Here is a 17,979-nt window from a genome sequence, read left to right on the forward strand (position 1 = left end):
CACATAGTCCATAATAATGCTTTTTCAAAAAATCCACCCCCTATTTTCCTCCCACATCTAAATCCACCGACACATTTGTTTAGAACTGTTTTCAATGGTAAACATTGCTTGTTCTCTGCATATTTCTCTCTTGACTCCGATGAGACAATTTTTCACTGCAGAAAATAATATTATGGATAGTTCACTCATATTTTTAGCCAGAAACAGTGGTTTGAAGTTAAAAATGTCTTAATGGTGGATTTGTTTCTTATTAACAAATTGACTTTTACTGCATTGGACATTAACTGCAGGGGATCCATTTGTGAGTAAGTGATTAAATGCTAAACTTCTCTAATCATCATTGATTCTGTTATCTCCTGTTTATCACTGTGAATCTGCTTTGAAATGATCTGTATTGTTTAAAGCACTATAACTTGAAGGTAACTTGACTTTCGTCCAGGGACTTTACTGTTAGTATCATATCAGGTAAATTAGATTTATCTGAGGGTGGTTCAGCGCATAATCTAGGTGTCACAAGTTCATTCACTAAAAGTGCTGAAGGTCCATTTAGACAGCTGAAAACCCTCAGTTATATCCTTTTCTCCAAGTCATGCCAGAGTGGCTACTTCAATTTTGCTGTCACCTTTCCAGAAACTGCAAAACCGCTAACAATGCTCTCTGTCCAGATGTGTCCACTTCGGGCAAAAGCTGCTGACCCCCTTAAACCTGGACCTGAGACAGGACAAAATAAACACAGCCGTGGAAAGCTGTGAATAATATCTCGGAAAAAAAGAGTGTCGGACACAACACAGTGCAGGACGATACCGTCAGACGCATGGACAGATGGCCAATGCACAATTTTTAGGGGAGATTGTAAGAGCAATTGTTAATTACTTTGGAGTTCAACATGTTCAGAGACATTCACTTATGCTGGAGTGCAAACTTTTCTTACAAAATGTGTCTCCTTGTCAATCACTTGATTGATTCAAAATGGTGTAACGAGTTTGGGTACAAAAGAAGTGTAAAATATTTAATATGCCCATTGACAAATAGCATTGACTTCAGTGGACGCATGACATCATACTACACTTCAAACTGATAGTCAGCTTCGTCTAGTGAACTCTCAACAAAGTCTGCAAATGAGTTTACAACAAAACAATATTTCATAGTATGTTACCCATATTTGTATATTAAATGCAGCAGCCCTTTTGTTTTTCTAGAGTAATTATAATAAAAAATAAAATCCCAGTGAGATGGAATTCACCAAGATTGTGACAGAAAATAAGCACAGTGAGTTAAAATGATAAAAAAAAACGTTTAAAAAAACTATAAGACTCACCTGTGTCTTTGTAATGCTTTTTAACTCCCAGCAGGTGAAATGGAAAGAGGGCCTTTAGGATGAAGGCTGCCTTTGATACTGCCTGATAAAAAAAAAGAAAAGTAAATTGTGTGTCTGGACAAAATGTGCTGACAAAGCATAAAAACATTATTTAAAAAGTCTTATAGAAATTACCTATTTGTTTTGTTATTTTTGTTTTGGACATATATGTAAAGTTTTTTTATTTTTATTTTTTTATTTAGTTTGACAGGGGCATTGTACATTAATAAAACATTATTGTAAATGTACCAGAAATAGCCAAAGGCTATTTTTCATCCGTAGTCCCTGGACAAGATGTTACAAGTCACCCTAAAGAAAATTTGATTCAAAATACATAATAGAAAATGTAATAATCACACAATACAATCATACAGTAGTCTATTGAAAACAATATAGGATCAATTAAAAACAATGCAAACAAAATACAAACAATAATAGGATGGCTAGCAGATATAAGATTCCAGTGTTGACAAATCTGAGTACTGATTAACCAATTCTTCAGTTGAACCCTAAATAAAGCATATGTGTCTAGATCTCTTATAGTTGTCGGAATAGTATTCCATTCTTGTCCAGCTTTGACAGAAAAAGCAGACTGACTAAATTTACTTCGTCTAAGCAGTTGTTGCGATAATCAGTTGTTCTGATATGAACTAACTGACCAAGAGGGGGAGAAGATAAACCATAAATAATTTTATACATCAAACATACATTTGCATATTTAATCATGTTTTCCCAATTTAACAAATTATATTTTTTTCAGTATTGGACAATGATGATAATGACCTGATTTCTTATCGAAGACTTTAAGTGTACGTTTGTATAAGGACTCTAATGGTTTTAGAGTCACTGAACTCACCTGAGACCAGGTGGTTAAACAATAAGTCAAGAGAAATAACCATAGAATATACATTTTAGCTGCCTCTAATGACATGTAATCTCTAATAAACTTACAATTATAGAGATTACACTTAACAAACCTTTTTAACTTGAGCTTTAAATGTAAGTTTAGAATCAATCAGTATTCCCAGATGTTTATATTGAGGCACTACCTGCAGCCTCACCCCGACACATAAACATCTGGCTTAGAGAAAAACAGACATCTTAACTAACGGCAGGTAAACATGGGTGGGACATATTTGGCCCATGAGAGGGGTATTTTAACATTCTGATTATTAATTCAATATCATGATCAAGTTTTAATGTTTCTTGTACCAAAAGATGGCACTAGTAGGCTGTAGCAACATGTGTGTTCTACATTAAAACTCGTGTCGCTGATTTCCTCCCATCCGCGTGGAGGCGCTGTAGTGTGTTTGAACGGACAGGAACTGAGGAACTGAGGCATCCTTGACAACAATCGCCGGTTGTCTGCTGTTTGTGTGTTGACGCTTTTGTTTACTTTTGGTGTTTCTCCGACTGTTACTTTTATTCCTATAGATTTTAAAACATTTAAACGCTCGTTTTAAGATCGTTTCACTACGTTTTATAATAATAAGATTCTCTCGGACGCACCGTTTGACTCCCCATATCAGTCAAGTAAGTAAAAGTTTATTAGCTCAGTGTGTTTGCTAGTTATTTAGTTATTAACTTAACATCTAAAACATGCATATTGACATTTACTTCTAACGGTGCAGCTCTGTTATTTACTGTTTGTGCTGAAATAGGTAGCATGCACGTTTAATGTTATTGTCTCCTACTGATGCCTGTGTTGCTTTAAGTTGTGATGAAATAAAATATTTTACAATGAAATGTAAATTAATTTCCTCGGAGTTGCTTTTTGTCATTTGATCTGTTCAAAATGTGTGCCAGTGCTTTGTGGACACAGCTTGTATGCTAAAATTAAGAGTATGTAAAATAATGGCTGCTTTGGTATTTTTCAAGTAACGTTAGGCATCTCAGCAGCTAAACTCACTTTAGTACATAGAAGTAGTCATTTTAACAGATGCTTTTATCCAAAGTGACTTAGAGTGCATTTATTACAGGGATCGTACCCCATTGTAATGCTGGGGTGAAGTGCCTTTTTTAAATCACAATGGTCATAGTTAATAAATCACCAGCTATTGTGGGTATTAAACCTACATAACATTTGGTTACCTCCAGTCATTTAAGACAGGCTTTACATAACATCAAAATGTAACATAAAACCACCCAGTTCCTGGAGAAAAATTCTTACGTTTATGTGTTTTGCAGGTTTTGTTTTGTAACGTGACATGCATCTTTAAAAGGGTTGTCAAGCTTAAAACATCTCCATGGAACCCAGTAATGATGTGGCGCTTGATATCATCGTTACCAATGTCGTATCTGTCTTCAGAACCAGGTGCCATCTAAACCTGCGTACCATAGGCCTAGAGGGATCTAATGTCATCTACAAGCCTGAAATGGGAGTAAGTCTAGAAAATTAGACCTTTGGAGATGAGTTGTTATACTTGAGTACCTGCATTCTGGATTTACATATGTTAGCTTGGAAAGATTAGTGGAAACAGTATTATTATGGCCTTAAACTCTAAAAAAAAAAAAATTAACTCACTTCGTCATCACTATGCATCTCTCAAATGATGTATAAATGTTATTGTCTCAAAACCTACTTACCAAAAGTCCAAAACTTGACTCATGTCTAAATGCAATTTAAAACACTTTAAATTTGTGTGATTTTAGTCTTTTCAATCTTTCTCAAAAATTTTAAAAGTTATCAACTTTTGAACAAATGTTTGTTTGATCATTTTTATTGCAACAAGTAACAGAGTTGAATGGTTAAGCCTGATGATGTGGCTAACATATGTGACCCTGGACCACAAAACCAGTCATAAGGGTCAATTTATTGAAATTGAGATTTATACATAATCTGAAAGCTGAAAAAATAAGCTTTCCATCGATGTATGGTTTGTTAGGATAGGACAATATTTGGCCGAGATACAACTATTTGAAAATCTGGAATCTGAGGGTGCAAAAAAATCTAAATATTGAGAAAATCGCCTTTAAAGTTGTCCAAATTAAGTTCTTAGCAATGCATGTTACTAATCAAAAATTAAGTTTTGATATATTTACGGTAGGAAATTTACAAAATATCTTCATGGAACATGATCTTTATTAATATCCTAATGATTTTTGGCATAAAAGAAAAATCAATAATTTTGACCCATACAATGTATTGTTGGCTATTGCTACAAATATACCCATGCTACTTATGACTGGTTTTGTGGTCCAGGGTCACATATTTGAGAAACAAAATGAGAAGATTTGCAGGAGAAAGGGTCTAATTGATGTTATTTATTTTTTGAAGACTAGCAACTTGTCCTGTTATGTCAGTTGTGTTACATAATCATTTAACATGTCAAGTGTTTTTATTACAAAACATGCATTTTGTCCCTTACAGCTTAAAAATTATGTAATGAGACAACAACATGTACACAATTCATGGAAAGTGCCATCACATTTTCACCTTTTGCTCAAAATCATCAGTATCAGCAGTATTAATCAGTATATGGCCAATCATTAACGCATGTTGTTGCTTATGTTCTGTGGATGTTTTTCCAGAAAGTCCTGATGAAGCTGCGGAAACCACGTGTCACTGCCTCTATATGGTCATCAGGGAAAATTATTTGCACTGGAGCAACAAGGTCTTACTAAAATTTGCTTTTCCATTCTCAGAATACTAATAAGCCAAGAGTTGTTTGTGCTACTGAAATGATCAATGTCTTCTAAAATCCTATCTTTTTTCTATCTGGTGAATTTCATGCATGTTTATTTTTGTTTAGTGAGGAAGAAGCCAAACTAGGTGCTCGACGGTTGGCCCGCTGCCTACAGAAGATTGGATTCAAGGTGTCTAAATTGATTAATAGCTACTGTAAACAGCTTTGTAGAACTTCTGAATGATGTATTATTGTTATAATCTCATTTGCAGGTGAGGTTCTCGGACTTTAAGGTTGTCAATGTGTTGGCGGTGTGCTCCTTGCCTTTTCAAATTCGTCTCATTGAGTTCACTAAGAATAACCGGCCTATTGCCAGGTAAGACATTATATTTGCTCTCATGGTGTTCTCAAACTCCAAGTACTCCATGTATTTTAATAGTATGTGCATTTGTGTTGTGGATGGCTAGTATTAATGAAAGCAATTAAGAGACAATGGCGTGGCATTGTAAACGTATAATTTGTGCTCGTGCTCGTTTATATTCGGTATTAACATCCGTTTTGGGCCAATTTGACAACTGGTCAGAGTTAAATACAGGTTTAAACAGTTAGTGATGGATGTAGTGATGAAATCTGAGACCTTCCCATCAATGAAATCCAGTCACAAGTGGTCACAGGAGGCACATTTGAGATGCATGTTAATACCAGCTGTGAACAGTAATGTGTCTCGCCTGACCACTTGTGATCGGATCGCCAGAGACGGATGTTAACGCCGACTCCAAAGAAACCTTAAGGGTCTAAAAAAGGGGAACAGTGCTCTCTAATGGTGAATGCAGCATTGAGCAATCTCAAAACATGCCAAGGAGCATGTTCTCCTACAGCAGGATTGCAGGTCTCATCACTATATTTGTGCCCGTGTGTATTTTTTAGCTATGAACCCGAGATCCATCCTGCTGTGTCATACAGAATTAAAAACCTCAGGAGTACAGTGCAGGTGTTTTCCACAGGCAGTATCACGGTTACAGGTAAACCACTCACACAGCATTCGCTCAGTATCATTTTCACTACCATAATCTGGGTTTATCTGGAATGTACTGCAATCTTCTGGGCAGTTGAAGAACCTTTGAATACAATGCCAGTCTGTAATATTTAATGAATTTGTATGAAAACTACCAATAAACATGACTTCAGTGTCAAGTTCAAAATTTTAAATTACCAAGACTTCAGTGCTTGTCTCTATAGAGCTCATACAGATTACTGCATTAGTAAGAATTATTTAGCCAAATTACATTAAAGGCAGCCCGCAGGACTCCAGCTGTGTAAATCGTGAAGGTCTGGATATGAGCAAATATTAAATAAGATTTAAATGTTTTTATTCATCAGTAATATTAATTAATTATTGTCTTAGTGTTATTATATGTGCAGACAATAGGCTGTTAAATAATATTGTAGCATATTTTACTTAATATAATAAAAGATAAAACATTTCTAGGTCTGATTTTAAAAAATCTTAATTTTTTTTTACTTTATTAATATTTTTGCATGGTTTGAGTTGAATCAGAATTTTATTTTCTATTTAAGTGTGAACCTATTTAAGAATCCTTTCATGATTTCTGCATGTAAACATTTTCACACAAATATAAAAATTTATAATTAATGCAACCCAGTGTTTAGTACCAGTTTTCTTGTAAAACGAAAAGCTAACTAATGTTAGATCTTATCCTATCAATGACCAACTTTCCCTCTCTCTAGGACCAAATGTGCAGAGCGTGGCGTCCGCTGTGGAGGAGATTTATCCTCTGCTATTTGAGTGTCAGAAAACACTGTCATAAACCACACACACACACACGTAGGCACCGGTTTGAAATTAAAAGCACCTTATTATTGAATGTTTTAAGGCTTGTAACTGTTGTACTGTATGTGTCTCCAAGGCAGCTTTTGCCATTTCACGTCCAAGCGGGTCTGGGTCGTGTGTTTTCAGAGTCATGCCTTTGAACCTTGACTTTGGTGTTCGGACCCCACGTTGATTAATGATGACCTCTTAATGCTCAGAAGAGGACCATTAGTGCATTGACATTGTGTTGCTGACATTGTGTAGTTTATAAACACTTGAATTAACTGTATTATATAATGCATGGACACCAAAGTAAAACCTTGTCAAGCAGTGACATTTAAGCATCGCGTTTTACTGAAACTTCTTGAAAATTTTAGCTAATTTGATTTTAGTGACATCTTTGGAGCTCTTTTATTGATACTATATAAGACAGAAGCAAGAAGTTAAAGGGCAAACACTTCACATTTAAACAGCAGGTGATGTATATATCTGGTGTATACTGTGGACAAGAACACTCTGGGTTGTGAAGGAGTTGTTGGTTCATATGTTTATGTAGTATGTGAAAACTTTTGTATTTTATAATAAACAAAATAAAATAATCCCTATATTACGCAACTGTGTCTGTGTCTGTGCAAGAGGAATACGCATATTTAGGCCCACAGGTCATTCACAAAGTACTGCATGTCCACTGCTGCACTTAGTAGTTTTGTAATTATTTTATGTTTAATCTGATTAATCTTTCATGCTTTTATCATGTTTAAATTATTTTATTTTATCGTTTAAATTTCATCCACACAAGTTTAGGCCATTCATATTCTAACTCAAAAAGTGAATGTGAAAAAAAAAAAAAAAAAGTTATTTTTTTTTCTATTTTTTTTTCTGAGGACTTGTGTGTGGGTCGTTTCGTGTAGCTGCCTCAGTGGAGACAAAAATATTTGGCGTGAGTAAACCAATCATCTTTTCATCTTTATTAAAAATATAGTGCGGGAAAAAAACATGGATAAACTTTAGAAGGTAATAAAAGATCAAATACAACTTACTGAAATGTATCATGCCTCGTATTCGCCCAATAACATTTATCTCTGCGATCTTAACTTTTATTTTTGTTTTATAATCATCAAATGTGTTTTTAATTAATTCTGTCAAACATTAAATAAATTAAAAAAAGTGTTTTTAAGCCAAACCAAGAGACAAGATGTGGAAATCACATATATTTTGAATGAACAAAATTTCAGTTTTATTCAGTAATTTCAGTAATATTACATAACATGCCGATTTGCAGTTGTGTAACCTGATTACATGAAGGCATCTCCTGCCTGAGAGACACCTTTACTTGTTGTCTATATAGTAGTGCTCAGCACACAAACACAGACATGTGGCTGGGCCACAGAACTTGGCTTTGACTTGTCATGGCATGATTATGGTCATGATTGCACAATTTCCAAAGTGTCTCATAACAGTAAGCTGTACCAAAACTACTTCAAATGTATTTAAAATTAAAAAAAAGAATACAAATAAATCAGATTGACATATAAACTCTTCTAAACTGACCCATCATGCCATGGAGGTTTATTAAGCTAAATTATAGCCATGACAACATCAATTAGTTTTTATCTCTTCAATACATTGAAAAGTGCAGTCACAGGTTTGTCTGTCCTGTAGGTTTCCAGACGGCACCAAGAACAATCAGTTGTTTGCAATACCCTTGTGCTCTTCCACTCTTCATCTAGGTAAAAAGTCAAATAGTTGCGAGGGCTTTTTCCTCCTGTGAGGGTTGTGCTGTAGCCTCGTGTTTTCTTCGATCACACAACAGTCTGCTGCTCAGGTGATTCCTACAGAACAAGTCACGTGTCTGATCATTACGATGCACTTTAAAACAAAAATCACTGAGGCATGCAATGTGGGGCAAGTGCCAAGTATTGTAAAATTAGGTGCATGAATGTTTTTGACCCTCACACCACTATTATAAAGTATTTTTAGCCAAATAGGGTGTGTAACTGTTGTAGAACAGGTTTCTGAAAAAACAGTTTATCATCCCAAGTCTACATGATATTCTGTATTCTGTATGCATAAGTCTCTCCTTCATTGTAAATCCGTAGGACTTTTTTAGCCATATATATTAAAGATTTAATAAATACATTAAAACATTCACAAATAAATAAAATTATTTAATAAATGTAATAACTTATTTTAATTAATTAATTTATCTTCCATGCTAAATTTTAATACATTTAATAAGCATTGATGCCTTAACAAACACTATTAATTTAGGGTGACCATATGCCCTCTTTTTCTCCCGGACATGTCCAGGCTGGGATTTCAAAATCACCCAAAATATCTAGATTTTGAGTTTGTTTTCCAATTAACATGCTTTTTACAGTTCTCATATATTATATACTTGATTTTTGCATTGCTTTAACCGTTCTCTGTAGATCCCACCTTCTTGCATTGCACACCACAACTGGTTGATAATGTACAACGCCTAACTACTTTTTAGTCACCCACTTCAGCAAGTTTGAGGATAACACAGCCAAAACTCAGACATTTTAGGCATGTTGGGAAAAAGAGGATGTATGGCCATCATAACTAACTAACTTAATATGAGAACAACACAAGTCAATGGGATCATTAACACGAGAGGTATTTGCGCATGTGTGTGTGTGCGCGCTTACTTCATGGCAAGCTCCTTAGAGATCTGTTCCAGCGATCTGCCTTTCGTCTCTGGCACAAATACAATCACAAACACCACCAAAACGAAGCTCATAGCAGCGTAGGAGAAGATCACAGTGGGCAGGCCGATCCTCTCTACAACCACAACACATTTCAGTAAATAACTTCTGAAAAACACTCCTTTCTGTTTATTGTTCTGTGCAAAACTTTGTAAGTTTGTATTTCTTTGTGTTTTCATTCCATCTCTGCAGGAACATCCCCACAGGTGGCAAATGAATGTTTGGCAGACTGCCTCTAAACACAATCCTAACTCCATCCACACTTTGCGATCATTTTCTGAGAACAAAACATTGCTTATATTGTGTTTTGGATACTGATATTGCTATTTACCTGTTTCAGCGTTATGTTATTTGCTTGTTTTTAGGTTAATGCCATATATGCTTGAGTATAAAAATGCTTGAATGCTATGGAAAGTACTTGAAATACTTTCTTTCTTTACTTTAAGATGGGATGAATAAGCAGTTGTGAAAGTTAAGTTCCTGAGTTTGATGCTTTTTAATCAAGCACAGAGGATAATAAGAGGGTAAAAAGAGGTGAATAGAGCCAGCAGCTAATCATCTGATATGTAATATAAATACATGTGATAATATACAGTGCCCTCCAAAAGTATTTGAACAGTAAAGACAAAATTGCTCTGTTGGCTGTGGAGTCAAGACATTTACAAATATGATTAAAAGATGAATATGAGACAAAACTACAGAATGTCACATTTTATTATTAGCCGTTTCAACACATACATGTTTTACCAAATAAAAAGAACAGCACTTTTAGAGTTTCATCTCTCTATCTGATGTGAGCATATGTATTGTAACAATTGCCTCACAGGTCTCTCTAAGTGATCAGCTGTGTCCTGTTGCATTAAATCTTCAGATATTAAAAGCAGGGATGTGTCGTATCAGTTATATCCATTACTTCTGTATTCTGAATCTTCGCATCATTCTGAATGCATCATCTGCATTCGATGATGACACACACAAACCAGGATGAAGATGGGGGAGCTGACTTTGAGAGAAAAGCAAGCAATTTGGATGCTAAAAGAAAAGAGGAAGTCAGATAGAGCTATAACAAAAACAAAGGGCATGGAGAAATCAAGAGTTTGGAAACCACCAGCGACACCAGCAACCAACAACGACCTGATCGACTGAGAAAACAACAGTAGCTGATGACATAAAAGCTGTGAAAATGAATCCTAAAAGACGTGTCTGTAAAATCACCAACAACTTCCAGAAAGCTGGGGTGATGCTCTGATAACCTACTGTCCTCAGGAGACTTTGACACAGAATTACAGATGCTACACAGCAAGATGCAAACCTCTGACCAGCACCAAAAATAGAAAGGCAAGATTAGAGTTTGCAAAAAAGCACAAAGGTGAGCCAAAAGAGTTTTGGAACTGTGTTTGTGGGAAAGCAAAAATGTGGAGAAAAAAAGGGAACTGCAATGATCCCAAGCATACAGCCTCATCTGTAAAGCATGGTGGAGGTGGTCTCATGGCATGGGCATGCATGGCTGTCTCTGGAACAGGCCCTCTCAACTTTACTGATGACTTAATGTATGATGACAGTAGCAGAACGAATTTGGAAGGGTACAAAACCATCTTGCCTACCAATATTCAAGAAAATGCCACCAGATTCATTGGGAAGTGCTTCATATTGCATCAGGACAATGACCCTGCCAGTTCAGTCAAGGAATTTATAAGGGCAAAGAAATAGAAAGTCTTAGATTGCCCAAGTCAATCTCCAGATTTAAATCCGATTGAAGATGAATTTCACCAGCTGAAGAGGAGAGTAAAGGCAGAAAATCCCCAAAACAAGCAACAATTGGAATTGGTTGCATTAAAGGCTGGGAAAAGTATTTCAAAGGATGAGAACAAGAGTCTGGTGATGTCTATGGGTCACAGACTCACTGCTGTGATTGTGCGCAAGGGATCTGCAACTAAATAATAGCTTTTAATCTTTTATATCTGCCTTATGTTCAACTGTCCCAATACTTATCAATGAGTGGGATGAACTCTAAAAGTGCTGTTCTTTTTATTTGGTAAAACATGTATGTGTTGAAACGGCTAATAATAAAATGTGATATTCTGTAGTTTTGTCTCATATTTATCTTTTAATCATATTTGCAAATGTCTTGACTCCACAGCCAACAGAGCAATTTTGACTTTACTGTTCCAATACTTATGGAGGGCACTGTATATGAAAAATAAAAACATTTTACTAAGCCTATCTTTCTTTTTTCAACCCATTATTATGTCATGTTAATATGTAGTGACCTCACAACAAATATTATTCCAGAGAAGGTTTAGAGTTAACACCGACAGGCTTAATTTTTAACTCAAATTTTCCACAGATCCCATTGTGGACCCTCTGTTAACCTTCTTGCAGGCCCCTTGAGGTCCCTGGACCTGTTTGAAAACCTTTGATTTATATCACTTTAAGGCTAGCTAGAGCAAGGCTTATAGGTTATATGAACAACATGCTGGGTTAAATTCTAACATTAATAATCAATCCATTGTTTTTCCAGAATAGTAATTGAATCAAAACAACTCATCCTTTTTACCTTGTAAGTTAACGATCTATGGCAAAATTAACTGCGCTCTTACATAACTCCAGAAGAGACATTATTGTGTCAGGCTTTATCACTCTTTTTAGAAATTTAATGACATTAATTTCTGTAGCAAACAGTAAGAGACAGATTTTGTACTTAGGCTTAGGAGTTTACCACTAACCTTAAGTTTGAGAAAAAGTAACAGTGATGCTAGCTAATTATAATATTTTCCTCCTAACAGTGTCAGATCAAGGACCCAGAGAACAAAAGTGTCAAATCAGCAATTGCTTACCACAAGAGAACACACAAATTAACTAGTTATCTAGAGACAGCCTCAATCTTCTCGGTTTTATTGGATGACCTTCAGAACCCAGATACTGATAAATACACTGAGTGGGCCACCATGATCTACTGATCTCATAGCTGTAAATAACCATTCACTCTGTGTTTGTGTGTGTGTGTGTGTTACCTGTCAGAGTAAGGAAGGTCATCGATATGAGCAAATTTGTGGCCCAGTTAAAGGCAGAGATGACGGATACAGCCTTTCCACGGATGCCAGTCGGGAAGATCGCACTCAAAACCACATGAACCACTGCAGATTGATGATTACACAAAGGCAGAAATAAATTTAGTTTAAAAAAGATGGAGACAATGAAAAATGTATAAAGTTTATAAGTTTATAAAGCTTTTCACAGAAATGCAACATTACAAGAATAGTTCACCTTAAAAAACTATTTAATCAACCTCATTTGTTGCAAATCTGAATGACTTTCTTTCTTCTATAAAACACAAAATTATTATTTTTTAAGATTATCCTGGCTACTCTTTTCATTATTATTTCAACAATTTCATGATAAATTCATTCTTTTGAGCCTGATAGTTTCAATGAATTGGTTTGAATGATTTTTATATAAAAAGTTGTTGCACCTGCATGGAGAAGTTCTGAAAGTTCTAAAATAACTACATTATTTAAAACCTTTCTTTTGTGATCCAAAGAAGATTCTGGTTATTAACTGATGACAGAATTTCATTTCGGATGGACCACTCCTTTAAAGGAACAGCTCACCCTAAAATGACAATTGGCTCACCCTCAGGCCGTTCAGTATTAGTTTGTCTCTTCATCGGAGAAAGCAGTATTATGAATAGAGGACTCATATTTTAGCTAGAAGCAACTGTATGAGGTTAAAAATGTTTTAATGGTGAATTTATTTATTACAAACAGTGATGGACTGGAGTCGTGTGGATTTACTTATGGATTATTGTGATGTTTTTATCAGCTGTTTAGACTCTCATTCAGACGGCACCCATTCACTGAAGAAGACGCAGTGGTGAGCAAGTAATATAATGCTACATTTCTCCAGAAGAAACAAACTCATCAACATCTTAGATGGCCTGAGAGTGAGTACATTTTCAACAGATTTTAATTTTTGGGTAAACTATTCCTTTAACAGGACGTTTTTGTTTTATGTGACAGTATGAACAGAGACTGAATCTTACTTGGTCCCAAGCTGATGGAAAATCCAGCTACGTAAACCAGCAAGCTGACCAGAGAGATCCATTTCAGAGAAGGTGACTCTTCATTAACGTGAGGAGATTGAAGTGCAATTTTGGAACTGTCTTTCTCAGAAACCTCTGACTCAGAAGCCAGTTCCATTAATGCTGTCCTATGATCAGGAGTGTAGTCTAAAATCCAGTGGTCCTTAGTGTCATTAATGCTAGTGAGGAAAGCATTTGTTTTGTGCTTGTTTTGAAGCTCATGGTAAGAAGACTGGTACAAACCCAGTGGAGTGTTTGTCTGGAAATCAGTCTCTTCTCCCATCCCAAAAACTGTGAGGTTTGCTTTATTAACGGGGCCTCTGCATAGGCTAGAAACATGTGTGCGGCTTTGCATAGTAACAGCCCCCAGTGTTGCTGCTGACAATGTCATAACAACGGCACCAACACATAGAAAGGCTTTAGGCCCCACTTTATCCACTAGAAAGACTGCAGGAATGGTCCCGCCCACTTTAACCACACCAAACCCCGTAGATGCAAGAGTCGCCGCCTCATTCCCATGGAAGCCCACGCTGCTGAGAACAGTCGACGCATATGCTAAAATGTTGGGCTGTCCCGTAGCCTGCTGTAAGAAAACCAGCGCAGCACCAACAAGCAGTCTCTGAACCATATTGTCACGAGAACGAAAGAGGTCCAGGAAGCCGTGCAGGCGTTCCGCCCCCAATGCCATGCGTATCGCCTGAAGTTCGTCCTCCACCGTGTCTACTCCTTTGATTCCTGCACGAAGACGGAGGAGAGTTGCGTGAGCCTCTTTCTCACGCTGCTGGGCCAGCAAAAAACGCGGACTTTGTGGCAAAAGCGGCATAATGCCAGCTTGCAGCAAAGCAGGGAGCAGCACACCACCAAATGTAAACCTCCATCCATCCGGGACCCCTGAGAAAGCCCAGCTCAGTCCAAAACCCAACAGCATCCCTAAAACTACCATCAACTCATACACACACACGCACCTCCCACGCCAGGTGGCTGGTGCCACTTCTGCTGCATAAAGACAAGACGCTGTGCCTGACAGCGCAACCGCCATGCCGACAAGCATCCGCCCCACTACTAGCGCCCAAAATGACACCACACACACGCTCAGAAGTGTACCCAACACACACAGCAGCGCCGTGAGGATGATGGAGAACCGCCGTCCGTAGCGGTCCAGGATGGTGCCACCACCCAGGGAGAGGAGGAAGGCTCCAAACAGAAGAGAGCCAACGACTTGCTCTTGCTGCGGGCAGGAGAGAGTTAAAACATCCCTGAGTTGAAGCAATGCTCCTGATATCAGACTCATCTCATAGCCCATCATCAACCCACTTAGGCAGGCCACAGACACAGAACACAACACCAGTGCTGCACCATTGCCTACAGAGATAGAGAGAGAGAGGACAGTACAATATATGACATTTGATATTGTGAATAATATTATATAATTACATGATAATACATGTATAATACATGCCATGCAAGCACCATAACAAAGTATGTAAATACATTAATAAGATTCTCAAACTACTACAGTACAGCCAAAATAACTAATGAATATGGAATGTTACAGTATGTAACAAAAATCAGTCATCTCAGAATCGCTTGGTTGATGGCGCAGTGGATAAGACACATGCCTTTGGTGTGAGAGACCCGGGTTCGAATCCACTGTGAGACACCAATGTGTCCCTGAGCAAGACACTTAACCCCCACGCTCCAGAGGCGTGCGACCTCTGACATATATAGCAATTGTAAGTCGCTTTGGATAAAAGCGTCAGCTAAATGAATAAATGTAAATGTTGATTGTGTTCACAGCAATTATTGCACACACAATCTCACATTCACTTCACATGGCTTTGGCTTTCAAAGTTTGTTCCATACTGAAAAAATGTTCCTTACAAAAAATCTGTAAAAATAGGGCACATAGGGCACATGTTTTGAATTTTGCACTGCACTGTGTTTTATGATTAATGGAAATGTCCTCTGAAAATTACCAGTACATTTTCCTTTTTTTTTTTTAAAGCGTGCAAACAATTTCACATTAAGCACTGGCAAGTGTTTGAATTGCTGTATTGCAGACCTTATAATCATCCCAGATCAACGATAAAACAGTTTGCACACGAATCACCTTTTATTAACTCCAATATATCTGACTATATATGACTGCTTAATTACAACATCACAGCTGTCACAAGAAATTTACAATATTAATAACAGGGTTCCATTAAATTATGATTTGTATTACATAACTGTTACACAACTAAAGCAGCATGTTTTAGATTACCTTTATCATTTCTAACCAAGTTGTGAAACACACCACACCACAAACACAACTAGATTTAATTTTTGAATTATAATAATCAGAAAAATTGTCAGTCATAGTCATTACTAGTTCATTTGAATTATTTGCATTGACACTTTACAACAGAAAGAGCTTCTAATTTTAATTCATTACCACACAAATGATTACTTATGAACATAACAGGAAAACGTATACTTTATTTCAAAGATTTTCTGTCAAGTGACAAATCTGTTTTAGTCAAGTTTGACTGGATGCAGATTTTGACATCAAAAAAATAAAAATTGGGAAGGTTTTTTCTGTTACCTGTGTGATGGAGTACCTACCTGATTTTGCAGATGGGCTTTTCTCTTCATATTTGTGTGTGTCCTGATTCTGTAGACATGTTTTGCTCTGAGGATCAGAAGTCATTCTTATGAACTCTTCAGATGTGTCCATGTTCTTCAAGGGTTGTGGTACAACTAAAGTAGGTGGAGATTAAACAACGATTACTTAAGAATAGGTTCATAGTACCCTATCAGGTGATCATGCATTCCACCAGCAATAATAATAGCAATGAAAAGAACACAGATATGATAGAACACATTTGTAAGGAACCTTCAGAACCTTCGACCATGACACCTCCACAACAATGAAGGTATTCATTGGGATTAAACCAACAGAAAAACTTAAAAACACAAACTGGTTCTCCAGTTCATGGAAGCTTATACTTACTAACAAAGCCGCCAATGGGAGCACCACAATATGCATAAACAACTTTATTTGCTGTTGTTAACACACAAGTATAACAGCATGTCCCAATCAGGAATGCACAGCCATTGACCATCTTGGATTTCTCAGTGCCATTACTGTAGGCGAGGATCAACTAGTAGAACCGTTTTTAACTAGTAAGACCATTCAAACAGAGCGTCCGCGTTTTGATGCCAACATTACCTTTTTAACGTCAATAACAGGGAAAGCTGTCCATGAAATCATCGCAGCTCTTCGACTCTCTCCTCCCGGTGGCAGTAACTTGTCTGTCCTTGTGTCGACACACTCACGTTCCTTGTTTTGGAAGGTAAACTCCGCCTACACTGACCAAAGCAAAACAGCGAGACCGAAAGTGTCAAGTAAGCAGAAGGGGTTGAAGAACTAAGCGGAACTAATCAGCGTTGTGTTCATAAATTAATATGCATTGTTACACTAGGAAATTCATCGTCGAAATAATGCGGTGGAAACTTTCAGTTTAGTGAAGAAGACTGCAGAATATTAACGTAGAGAATGTTGCCAGCTGTTGCGGTGTCTGATTCATTCAAGAGTCGAGAGTTCAGTTCTTTTTATTTGATTCAATGAATCATTGAACCGGTTCGGACTGAACGAGTCAAATCGGGACGACCGATTAAAAACCTGATTCCTTAAACACTGAGGGAGTTAAGAATATTTTGTGGTGAACTGAGGGAACTGGCAACCACAGAACACAGTTCTCCTAACGTTTTGGGAACATTCTTTGTAGTTTATTTTCTGGCCGGGGCTCGGGCCTGTCTTAGGCTTCTCCTTATTTTTATATTTTAGACATCCATCAATTAGTGATGAAAAAAATTGCTGCGCTGGTGGAAACAACACGAGACCGTGCCGCGACTGTCAAAGAGTGTCCAGCAGCAGCAGCACGCTTGCAGTCAGCGCAGCTGAAGACTTCTGCGTTCAAATACACACAATAGGCTGAAGCTTGCTGCAAAGCCCCAGCAAAAGTAATTATCATGAATGTGTCTGAGGGAAATAGTAAGCAGGGATGGACTGGGAGTAAAAAACGGCCCTGGATTTTCTCCCAAATAGGCCCACCACAACTACAGTACAAACAGTGGCTATATCTCACAATATTGCAGCAATCCTGTCGCATTTATGGCAAATAACATCTCAAAACCCATGGTGACCCTGCTGACAAAAACAATAGAAACCATCACAGAAATTCTAATGATTTCCACTACAAATATCATTACAAACTATCAACTTTTAACCATTAAACTAATTAAATAATGTTTCCTGTAGTGTGTACATTATAATCCTATAGGATTTAGTGTTTTTTTTTAAACGACAA

At 37.0% G+C, this 17,979-nt stretch overlaps 2 protein-coding genes across 3 annotated transcripts; one reads left to right on the forward strand and one right to left on the reverse strand.

Annotated features, from left to right (window-relative positions):
• The first annotated feature begins 2,650 nt into the window (after window positions 1–2,650).
• On the forward strand, window positions 2,651–7,427 carry LOC306860043 (TATA box-binding protein-like 1). Of its 2 annotated transcripts, XM_079401576.1 has the most exons (7): window positions 2,651–2,890; window positions 3,545–3,738; window positions 4,889–4,971; window positions 5,110–5,173; window positions 5,256–5,359; window positions 5,911–6,005; window positions 6,733–7,427. In XM_079401576.1, exons 2-7 carry the CDS (start codon window positions 3,604–3,606, stop codon window positions 6,810–6,812), a joined length of 561 nt encoding a protein of 186 aa, XP_079257702.1. In that variant the 5' UTR covers window positions 2,651–2,890; window positions 3,545–3,603; the 3' UTR covers window positions 6,813–7,427. The 2 variants fall into 2 exon arrangements, with proteins under 2 accessions (XP_079257702.1, XP_079257701.1); XM_079401575.1 differs by lacking the exon at window positions 6,733–7,427 and having other exon boundaries at window positions 2,670–2,890; window positions 5,911–6,256.
• A 333-nt stretch (window positions 7,428–7,760) lies between these two features.
• Window positions 7,761–17,213, reverse strand: LOC306860044 (solute carrier family 2, facilitated glucose transporter member 12-like). The gene is made up of 6 exons (XM_079401577.1): window positions 16,839–17,213; window positions 16,232–16,366; window positions 13,586–14,986; window positions 12,558–12,680; window positions 9,487–9,619; window positions 7,761–8,646 (listed from the first exon to the last, which is right to left on the reverse strand). Exons 2-6 carry the CDS (start codon window positions 16,341–16,343, stop codon window positions 8,553–8,555), a joined length of 1,863 nt encoding a protein of 620 aa, XP_079257703.1. The 5' UTR covers window positions 16,344–16,366; window positions 16,839–17,213; the 3' UTR covers window positions 7,761–8,552.
• Between the last annotated feature and the right edge of the window lie 766 nt (window positions 17,214–17,979).

Source organism: Barbus barbus (assembly GCF_936440315.1).
Source record: "Barbus barbus genome assembly, chromosome: 40".
Taxonomy (NCBI): Eukaryota; Metazoa; Chordata; class Actinopteri; order Cypriniformes; family Cyprinidae; genus Barbus; species Barbus barbus.